Source organism: Scatophagus argus, chromosome 21 (genome assembly GCF_020382885.2).
Source record: "Scatophagus argus isolate fScaArg1 chromosome 21, fScaArg1.pri, whole genome shotgun sequence".
In the NCBI taxonomy this organism is placed as follows: domain Eukaryota; kingdom Metazoa; phylum Chordata; class Actinopteri; family Scatophagidae; genus Scatophagus; species Scatophagus argus.
Genome location: NC_058513.1, coordinates 13,102,833 through 13,114,629, shown reverse-complemented (window position 1 = coordinate 13,114,629; position 11,797 = coordinate 13,102,833). Strand labels below are relative to the sequence as shown.

General features: G+C 40.5%; 1 protein-coding gene across 2 annotated transcripts in view; it reads left to right on the top strand.

Annotated features, from left to right (window-relative positions):
- Positions 1 to 3,380: 3,380 nt before the first annotated feature.
- The window catches only part of LOC124053227 (A disintegrin and metalloproteinase with thrombospondin motifs 3), a 40,100-nt gene continuing 31,683 nt past the window's right edge, over positions 3,381 to 11,797 (top strand). The window contains exons 1-2 of one of the 2 annotated variants that reach the window (XM_046378259.1): positions 3,381 to 4,008; positions 4,385 to 4,809. In XM_046378259.1, coding sequence (XP_046234215.1) covers positions 3,930 to 4,008; positions 4,385 to 4,809 — 504 coding nt within the window. In that variant the 5' untranslated portion in view covers positions 3,381 to 3,929. The remainder of the gene's footprint in view (positions 4,009 to 4,384; positions 4,810 to 11,797) is intronic. The other variant, XM_046378260.1, reaches the window with a different exon arrangement.

Here is an 11,797-nt window from a genome sequence, read left to right as displayed (position 1 = left end):
TAGATGAGCGATGATCGAAATGTGTCTCGGGCAGTGATTGTCCCACCAAATCCACTACTCTTAGTCCAAACTGCACGCGTTCTACATCATTTCCAAGGAGTGTATTTCTCTCATAGTAAGTATGTGTTTCAGCAATACAGCTGTAATGTTTTTATGTTGGTTACACGTTGCAGACAACTTAAAAGCTTTTTCCTAGTTGGTAATCCAAGAATTAAAGGAATAGCTTGACATTTTGGGTTTCACATGGGTTTTTTGTGGGATTACTTCTTGATTTTCTGAAGTCTCTTCTGGTTGCCTGGCAAACTCTAGACAGGTAAAGACTCCATCATATTTGACAAAACAGCTACAAGAAAAATGACAGTATCGGTTGTTTCAGCCAGCGCCCCAAAATGATGTCTACTGCATGTCAAAGACACAAAGCTGCATTAAAGTAGAGGAGGAAATGAAATGACGTTATTATTGGGCTATGAAGTCCAAGTAGGGGTAACAAAACACTGGACTGGAGTGATCTGTTTGTTTTCTGCTTCAAACCAACATTCCATCATTGCTTTTTGCTTTTGTGTTTTTTTAAAGCTGGACCACTATTGTTCCCTAAACTCACCAAGTGTTTGTTATTGTAACCTTCATGAAGAAGGTCCCGCTAACCTCAACAAAGTACTTATTTTTAACCAAACCAAACCAACCTTTCCTTTATTTTAACCAGAGTGTTTTTATGCCTAAAACTTACTAAACCATAACTGTATAGTTGCCACATCACAGAATGTATTTTCTTTTATCAACAATGATTTGTAACCGTGTTTGAAAGGCTCAGAGAAATTACGTTGTTCTGCAAACAGTGGCGTCATATCAGAAAGCATTTCGATGTGTCATACTTAAAAGCATGTACAAACGCCTTTATTTACATCTAACTTTCTGGAAGAAAGTAGATAAGTTTCTCCCAAAGTTTGGACCAAATTTAATTTAAAACCAGTAGTTTAAGAGATATGAAGAAACAAAAAGGACATAAAACATAAACCTTTTGGGGAAAGGAATTAAGGTAAAACCTTTAATACAAATATAAGGTCACATACAGCGTAGGAGTGCTGTTGCAGTTATGAAAAAGACTCCCACGCTCATTAAAGGCTAATCACATTTTCTTAAGGGAGGTCAAGCAAAACTCATCGAGTTTGACCTGGGTCAAAACTAAGTGCTCAATGTGAACTTTTGAGTCCCAAATCCCTGAATCCACACAGGCCAGTGGGCCATAATAACAACTTCTTCAAGTCGCTGGTTTGTAACTTGGCAAACGTGGACATTTCTCTTCCCTCAAGCTGCCGAGCAGACTAGCAGCTGCTTCGCATCTCCCTGCATCTCTAAAATGAAAAGTCACATATTTTCTCAGCACGCTGGCATGGCTAGACCACATTACAGCACACACTGAGGCATCCACAGCTCCACACTCTCTACTGTAACTTCTCCCTATTGCTGGAAATGTAGTGAAAGAAGCTTGAATCTTTGCAGCTCCACCCTTGAACCCTGGACTAAATACTGTTCAACAGATCACAATGTATGTGTCTGATTTTAATTTTGAGTTGAAAAGTTGAAATTTAGAGTTAGACTTTGAAACATGTCTCTGTGAAGTATGACAAGGCGCAAGGATCAAGACTTTTATATTTTCACATGTTTATAGGCCAATAAATCCCATTTCTGACGAAGACTGGCTTTCTCACATGAAGGACAGAGTGTTCTAATGTGAGCACTGTAGTAGAAAATTGTTCTGGTGTGTGGACTTAACCACAGACTGTGAGTGGAGCTATTCATTTCAGAAGGGGAAAAAACAAGGCTCCTAATTGAATACTATGCTATATTGTGGAATGTCATCCTGGCTTTTGGACACAAACAAAAAAAAAATACACTCCAAACAGTATGCATGGAAAAAGAGCATAAAACTTCTTACAAGGCAGTTAATGGTTTCCATCTCTTAATGCTGCGGTTAGTTTCCATCGCTTATTAATGCACAACTCCGGATCACGATCCAATCCTCTCATGGCCACCCTGGGGGGATGACTGTGTAAAACCCACACCTGCTCTACATTGACCATCTTGGGAATTTGGAGCTAATTAGCCACAGAGAGTGGGCACTGCATCGGGGGGGGGGGGGTTTGCCCAGACCAACACAACCCAGACACACTTGAGGAACTGCAGAGAGAAAAGAATGTCCAGTCTAGACACCTTTTTTTTTGCTGAAAAAGTAGCTGAAAGTCAAAACTCATTTCAACCCAACCCCCTTTTCTTCATATGAGTTGTTGGTTCAGTCTCTGCATGGTCATGTCTGACTAAGTCTGGACTCCAACAGGGTGAGCCAGGGCCAAAAAAAAAAAAAAAAAATATCCTGGTCTCCTGAACGGTCGTCCAAAGTTTTAACAGGCTGTGATTCCACTGATGAAATCTACTGTGCAGTTTTCACACCTTCGAAACCTCTAACGTGTTGGATTCTTTTCCCTTTTTGCACAGGGAACATATGCTCACAGTGACATCTGCAGGATTAACCCAGATTATTAAAACTGCATTATTAAGTGAATAATTCAAGGTGTGCTTTGTTGATACTAGAATTCATTTTTAATCTCTCTGTCTTAAAACAGTATGTAGTGTTCCTCCTATCCATTCTGGTCCTGAGGAGATAAAAGGAGCAATTTCAGTGTTTGAGGTGGTCAGGGTTTATCCGTTTACGATCAGTTTCCTTGCAGAGCTGCAGCGGAGAGAAGAGGAGGTAACACAGAGAGTTTGTATGAAAAGATTATCAAACACAAAACATCAACATAAGGAACAACAACAACAACAAAAAAATTCAATGCACATATGGTGCCTGTGAGTGTTATTTAAGGTAGACTTAAATGTATCCTTTAACCTTTCTGTTTCATCCTGGATGGTAAAAGTATCTCTGGCTTTGGTTTGAACATCTGTTTCTATATTCCAAACATGTTTACAAGATCTTGATATTCACATATTTTTGTATTTTATATTAATCCAATGCAGTTTACTGCGTGGATTATTGTTATTTGTTGTTATAGGTGTTTTTGTCTGTGATCCCCCGTGTGTCAAATTTAACTTTATGACCTCTGCCATTTCTGATTGATTGCCATGTTATCACTGGCATGTGTTCCTGGAGTAGTGTAAACATATCTGAGTTATTTAGCTTGCATCTGGAAGAGTTTATCACCCTCTGTGTGAAAGAAAAATAGATTTAAGCCTAAATATGAGGTGTGGAAGGGGGGGTGGGACGCATTGTTGCACGACACATTGATATAACAGTCTCTTTTCTGAGCTGAAAGAGAAAAAAAACGTTTGGTTAAATTGTCTGGTGGGGCGCTCCCACTGTTGGCTGGCTGGTAGTGGCTCCAAGTTGAGCAGTTGAGAGTCCCGCAGCCGAACCATTGGTGCGTAATGGTGCACGACTGGACAGCAGATGTTTCACCACCGGGACACTCTGTCTCTGCACACTTTATCTGAACTCTTCCTCTCCTGTTTTTCTCAGCGTAGGCGTGCGTTGACTCGCTGTGCTGCCTTTTTCAAAAGTTATCTGAGGAAGGAAAGGACGAAGTAGGAAAAAAAAAATTGGGCTACCTCTTCAAACCGTCCCGGTTTTTACCGGGTAGTTGTCGTCATCAGCACCCCAGATATCCCCCCCTTAGCTCCCTAAATGGATGGGGCAGTCTTGGTCTATGCAGTTCAGCACAGGCCAAAAGACTGGAAACAACTTGTGAATATCCGTCAGTTTGGCGTCTAGAGGGAAACGCTCAGAAATGCCCGGCCGCGTCGCTGGAGCTCAGCTCTGAGGACTTTTCTCCTGCATTGGTGCGTTTTTTTCAGGAGGAAGGACTCTGATCAAAGTTTACAACAGAAAGGAAAACTCAGCGCTGAAGAGGCAGCTCCACACTATAGCCCCCGCTATGGATTCTATGTATTTATTGATGTGCTTTTCACTCAGTCAAGTATTTTTGGATCATATTTTCGCTGCAGAAACACATGGTGAGTTATCATACTTTCTTTCTTTTCTTTTTTTTTGCTGTGCTTTTGCACTGTATATAGAAATGCATCCTCACGTCTAAATGTGCTGGGGATAGCATAAAGACATATAAAAAATGCTATTCTGATTTAATAATTGGTATGATGAAGCCAGTACATTGTGTTGAAGTGCTGGATTTACCTTTATGTCCACACTGACTTTATTTTTGATAGGTGTAAAGAGAATGTCAGCTTCCTTTATATAATATGTTTGAATTAAAGTTTAGTTCTGTCCCCTATGACACAGTGTTTTTCAGCATACAGTACAGTGCCTTTTTCCATAGGAACTTGCCATAGCTCTGTGAATGTAATTCTCACTTGACACTATCTGTCCCATCAGAAAAACTCTCTGGAAAGTTAAGTGAATATGGTCTTATCGTGCCATTCAGCACAGACTCCCATGGCCGGTACCTTTCTCACGTGGTCTCTGCTGGAAGTGGAAGTAAAGGTGGTGATGGTGCTGCTGCTGCTGATGCCTCGTCAACCATTGGCAGCAGAAGAAGGGTGGCCCGCGGTGCCCCCGAGGTGCCCTCAGTCACCTCTGCCTCAGCTCAGCACTTGTTTTTCAATGTCACTGTGTTTGGGAAAGAACTGCACCTCCGCCTGAGGGCCAACAGGAGGCTGGTGGCCCCTGGGGCTTTTGTGGAATGGCAGGAGGACTTTGTGGAAAAAGCCAAGGAACATATCCACAGGGACTGTGTTTTCACTGGAGATGTGAGTGACATGCCAGAGGCCTCCGTGGCTATCAGCAATTGTGACGGACTGGTAAGCCAACAATGCATACTTGAACTGTTAGTCTGATGGAGGGAGTTGTAACCAGACAAATAGATGTTTCATAGTGTTATTGGTTGTATTTAGCTATTCATCGTCATATATATATAAACACATTTAAATATGCTTTTTTAACTTGCATATGCAACACATCCTTACACAAGGCACACATCAAAGCAATATTCCATCTTAAATGTACTGTATTTTCTAAAATTATGCATTCAGCCTTGTGTAGACTTGAGAGCTGAGATCAAAATTTGTAAAGTGATCCTTTGCTGAGACCCTGCAATGTGGCCAGTTTTAGTATAAAGTATAAAACCTTCCATAGTGACTTCTTAAACAACTCCTGCATTTTAATTTCTAGGCTTCCATCTGTATGCGCATATTTTTGCCTGAATATTCTGTACATAGCAGGCACATGCGGCAGTTTGAGTGTTAAGGGTTACTGCTCTTCCATTGGTCAAGAGTTCATCAGGCAGCCAATCACTTGGTTTGAATGAAGTGGGTGATCGACTTCAAAAAATTATGCATGAGAGTAGAGCAGAGGTTGCATTAGACCATCATTTTAAAGGACAGGGTTCATAAAAATCCCAACATAATCTAAAATCACACGTCATATTTATTTTCATTTTTTTCCCATGCTGATAATGAGATGTCACCTTCTTTTTAAAATACAAAAATGAGAATTTATCATTTATTTCATAATGTATCAGAAACAGGTAATTATTGATTATCATGTAGGCTAAAAATAATCCATATTGTGCCCCCCCCCCCCCCAGAGAAAACCTCTGTTTTGGCTTGAATTTTCACAAACCAGCAATGTCATCTGTTTCTCGACGTGTTTGTTAGGACAGTTATGCTTTTTTTACGTTGCATCAGAAATACACAGACACACAGAGCTCCAAAGCAGCCACAGAGTGAGAAGAAATTATTGAGGTCACATTCTACAACGTCAAACAATCAAAATGCTGTTGGGTGGGCACATGAAAATAGTGCAAAGGTGTGAATCTGTTGAACATGCTGTTTATCAGACCACAACTGAAACAATAATTAGATGGTAAAAACAATCTTTTCCGCCAAATGAGGAGACTTTAGGTCTTGAGGCTGCATTCCCATTATGTGGGATGGACGATAGCTTCATCATCCTGATGTCTCAAGGTGGTGCTTTGTGTCTAATCTGTGAATGATTTATGGATACTTACATATGTGTCATTGGAAATAAATACATATGCCTTAGATATTGATGTGAATGCTATTAACAAGTGAGTAGCTGGTAATGATGATGGTACTTTTGATATGTCGCGATGCTCATTATTCATACTTGGCATGGTCATTCATGGTTACTCTAGTATTTTCCCAAAAACAAAGTGCATGTTGGAAACAACATAACAGGACAGCTAATTCATTAAGAAGAATCACAAGTTGCCACAAATTCGTGTTTCCAAAGTTTCGTGTTAAACCCCTCTGGTACCTGCCGCTACCTTTATTTTGAAAGAAATCCACCAACCTTGACGTGTTTCCCTCTGCACAATGAGATAATGAAAGTAACCAATCACACTGGGTTGTTTCAGTGCCCCTTTTTGTAGGAAAAGAAAGGCAACAAAGACATTATTGATTGAAAGAGAAAGCAGATCAGCTGCAGTCTGAAAGCAGGCAACAAATTGCTTTTGTCACGGAGTTGCTTTTAGAATGTAAATCCCAGTAGAAGCCAAAAGCTGTGTCGTTTACTGTCAATTTAGTTTATTGGAAATATAGACAAGGACCTCAGTAAATTTGAACTGCAGATAAGATCTGATAAGTCTGAGAACCTTCTCTATATAAATGGGAACTGGGTACATGGGGATTTACTTCCCCTTGTGGCACCCAGCATGTTGTGTCTTCCTTTTTAGAAAATAGGTCTTCTCAGTCAAATCACAAGAAGCATATATATATATATATATATATATATATATATATATTTTAGAGTTTTCAGTACTATTTAGAAAACAGTTTCAAGGTAAAATTGTTAATGCTGGGTTGCAGAGTTTCTTGAGGATTGTGTCCTGAAAGAAATGATGTTTTTGCTCATTTTGAGCATTGCATGCAACTGTATTGGCAGCAGAAGTCTTAGACTAGGAAGTGGTAGTGGTAGTAGTAGTAGTAGTTTTGGGACTTGGGTGAACTCAGCTGTTAAAGTCTGCAGTCAGATTCTTAGGAATATTGTCCATGTGGTTTCTTGCATCAAAGCCAACATAAACATCGACTTGTCTGTGCATGCAAGGGTGTCTGGGGAGCATTTGAAGGTGCCCAGACAGCTAACAGGCAAATTATTTGGTCTAAAGTGTCTGCTTGATGTGAAAGGACGCAGACGAGATGATGTCTGATCAAAGGAGCCACTTTGCAAGGAGTGAGAACGTGAATCGCATGCTGAGGTCACTGCATGCGGGACAAATCTCAAAGATGCACTGCTCTGTGTGGCCTTGTGTACCGCCAGCACTCCACCTTCAAAAGTTTGCTTGATGGGTTCCCTTATAGAGAACAGACAGATGCTGTAATGGAGCACTGGAGCAGATGTATATCACATTTGCAGAGGTATTTTGTGTGTGTGTGTGTGTGTGTGTTTTTAATTCCTATAGCATGTGTGCTCCAGGAGACAAAGCGTGCAGCAGTCATCTCAACCCCCTAACCAGTTCAGTATGACTGAATTCCCATGATAAGCTTGGCTAGACGTGTCTCCCACAGAGATGACTCTTTAACAGGTGTGACATCACCAGTAACAGATTATGTTAAACTGGCCTCCTGCCATGAACACAGAGGTTCATGATTTATTCCAACAGAAAAGACATGCATACAGTAAAGTTGCAAATTAATCTGATATCTTTTTGGATATGTTTTGCTTTATAACACCACTAGACTGTCAGCTGAGGTGGCAGAAAGGACGAATGATGTGCACTTTCAGTTTCATTTTAGTATAATTTATGTTTGATTGACCCTCATGGCAGCGTCTCCCTCTCTGACTGTAACTCCTGCTGGACGGCAACAGCTGTGCGCTCCACACAAGCGTGTACTATTGTTGTGGAGAGATGAGTGATGGCTATGATTATACCGGCGAGGCTCATGTGTTGGGAATTAGCACAGATGATGGGCTGATTGAATTACATGTGTGATGGAAATGTGAGTGCTGGATAACCACAAGCGGAAGAGTGCTATTTCTGTGTCCATCAGTTAAAAAGAGTGAGAGCCACCTAGCAACAGTCAGCAGTCAGTCAGCTTTTTCAGGTTTGGGTGGGGTGGGGGTTCTATCCACTGGAAAATGCTTGCTTAAATTGTTCTATTCATAAATGTTTGCAGGAAATCTGTACAGGGGCTGGTCTGGTCCCAGTCCAGTATTCCAGTATCCTCTGGTGTTCCAGTACTCTGCTGGCACAGAGATGAAGTCTCTAAATTAAGAGCTCCATCAGTGGAAGCCTGACATCTCAGCCAGTAATGTGATTTGTTTCCTCTCTCGTTTTGCAGGAGCTACAGCATGGTAGCCTGACATGTGCTCGTTCTCTCTCTCTCTCTCTCTTTCACACACATACACACACACACACACACACACACACACACACACACACACACACACACACATGGATGCCAATGAGTGACACCATAATATCAATCACATCATGAATAAATGGATAAAATGTTCAATTTTATAAGCAATAATACCCCATACTATTGCTACTTGTAGTACATACTACTTCTTATGCTACCACCAGTGAACGACTACTACTACGACTTCTACTTCTACTACAATTACTGGTACCTCTTCCTCTATGAATGTCACGACTGTAATCATCTCTTCTTCTATGACTACAACCACCCACCCAAGTGCACATATTTCTTCTTCTTCTAGCACCAAGTCTACTACTACTTTGTTACTACTGCTGCTACACTGCTAATATTCCTACAGCTTCTTCTTTTAGTTAGTTAGTTTTCTGCTACTATTACAGTTAAAGTTACTAAAACTAGCTCTTCCACTACTAAATATCTTTGGCACTGCAACTACCACTGTGGAACTACACTGCTACTACTACTGCTGCAGCTAATACTTCCTCTGCTACACTTGCTACTCTGTAGCTTCTACAGCTGTAATTACCTTTTCTCTTACTACTAGTATCAGTACCACAGCCCCATCGTTTTTCATATTAAGCTGCTAGTACTACAACTGTTTGTTTTTTTTGTATTACAACAATGACTTCTTATTGTACTACTATTAAAACTACAACACTTGCCGTTTCTTCTACTACTATTGCTACTACTGCTAGTATTACTGCTTCTACCACCATTTCTACAACTGCTATTGCCCTTACTGTTACTTCTAATTCAACTCTTATTATCATCTAGTTGTTGCATGAAAGCCAATTAGCAGCCTCAATTTCTACTTTAATTAAAGTGCTCTTCTTAAGGGCTAAATTATCATAAGTTTTTTTCCTACTTGATGTCAGTCCTTTGCAGATGGGCGCCGTGATTATGAGCCCAATTTTCTCTTTATAATCCTCATCTTGATCACCAGCTATGCTTGGCCTTTTGTGGCCCTGCACAGTGAGACGTGAAAGCTGATAAAAAGGAATCAGGTAGTAATCCCCTGCTCCCACAAGCTGTCTCATACGATTATTTCAAACCCGCGACTCCAGCACCACTCAGCCATGATTTACTCCCCAGCTTATTGATCTTCCTGGTGTTACCACAAAGGCCTTTTATTCAGCATCCCCAGCATGTCCGTTGCTGTCGGTATCTTGTGAGTATTGTGTCCGAAGTGTCTTTTTTTTCACCCCTCAGATAGAAATCAGATTTGTAATGGATTTTGTGACTAAAATTCATACAGTAAACCGTGACCTTACAAAACTTATTGTGCATATCTTGATCTCAGTGCTTGACAGGGCTTCGCTCACTCGTTTGAGGATCAACAAGTAGAGTTGTTCAACCTGGACGAAATGAGATGTTTCTAATCAATCTACCACATATTACAGGTTAAGCCCCTGGAATGACATTCTGACTCTGATTTTCTTGCGTGCTGAAACTCAAACAGCCGTGGCCTTTAAGAGAAAGATCATTTCAATAGACAGTATAAAAAGACCACCATGTTTTAATGCGTGTTGCAACAATTTAATAACAGTGGTGTATTCTGACATTTTTTTCTGCCTCCCTATTAGTGTATGGTGACGGTTTGAAGAAGTACTTGGCCTGCAAGCTCTGCACGCAGTAGTCTGTGTGGGTGGGCTTGATTTAAGCTTGTGTTCTTGTTCTTACTTTATTGTGTCTTCTGAAATCAAACCTGTACGTCTTTGTCTGCAATCACACTCATGCGTATTTCTTTAAAATAGACAAACTTCTAGCAGTGAAGTGATTTGCTCACTCTTGCTCTCTTGCACTGAGCAGGTGAGCCACTCAAGCTGCTAGTTTGGAGAGCAGAAAAGTCTGTGAAATTACATACAGTAAATATCCACCTTCAAAGTTGCTCTTACCGAAGTGTGGAATTTAGTGCACTGGTGAGTTAAGGGTTTAGCTATATTTACCCTTTTCTTAAGGTGTCAGTGTCACCGCTGGATTTCTCATTGCTTTCAACCTCAGAGAGTTTTTTGTTTTTTAAATGCAGAGACAGGAAAAGCTGGCTGAACCTCTTGCTGATACAGACTGTGTTCTCCATTGCACACTGCAGTTCTCATAATGGTTTCAGGTCTGAACGCACAAATCGCATGGAGCTGCCTAAAAACCACTGCATCACTCAATCTCTCTTGACTTAGAAAAGCTAGTCTTTCTTGTTTCTGAGAAAGGATGTGAAATCTGAAAACATATGAATGTAAACAAATGCCAAAATGTGTTATTTATTTGCACATGCATACTAGTAACACTGAACTCAAAAAATCAATTTCTCACCATTGATATCGGCATAAAGAAAACATTTGGTGAGTGAGGTTTTGACTTTTGTTATGTATGCCTGTGTGAGAGGATATTCAAGCCATCTGGGAGGCTCAGACTCAAGGGTGTAATTTCCTCTGGGGACGAGGTAGCATGTCTAATCTCACGGTTCAAAATCTTCAGTTTTAACCCCCCAAATTTCACAGTTTTACAGTCATTTACAAGTGAATAATGTACCTAAGTCTCATTTACAGTGACCTGCTAGAATATCTGTAAATGGAGTCCACCTTCAGACAAGCTGTCCATATCCAAATGAGAAAATCTCGCCATTAATAACAAGAGGGTCTGTTAGGTGCTTTGAGCCAAATGTTCACATCACCATGCCAACATGGTCACGGTGACAGTGCTAAGATGCTAGTGTGAAGAAGGTATAATGTTTACCATGTTTACAATCCATATTCACACATTTACTAATTTGAACCACACAAAGTACAGCTGAGGCTGATGAGTATAGCTAAACATACAGATATGCTCATGTACATCTGCTACTTCAACTACCTTAAAGACTTTTTGCTGTCCTGGGTTTTGCCTTTCAGGCTACAAGCATCAAATATGTCCGTAGCCTGAACTAACCCCGACTGTTTGATTGGTGGAGCTTGTCCCGAAGCTTCGCTGAAACTACTCATGGCTGTAAGAACGAACTAAAAAATATTTAATGTATGTGTTGTATGTGCTTGTAATATTCTCCCTGATTATGTCGGAAAATTGTTTGTGGAAAAATGTAGCAAATCTTCACTTTTCACAAGCTGGAACTACACAATATTTGGAAAATTTCCTAACAACACATTTTTTGTTGATTGATTAATTTTTAGGTAGAATTAAGGTAGAACTTTTGGCAATCCAACTTGCTATCCTCTCCTCACCTCCAACAGCAAATCCCAAACTTGACCATGCAGTGTGCATATGTTTACATTTGGTTCCTCTGTAGGCCTTTCCAGATGCTGCTGCTCTCTCCCCTCACAGACCCAACTTCACTTTCCACCCACTGCTGAAATAAGAGACCACAGAGGAAGTATTCGAGCATGTCTTACTTGGCATT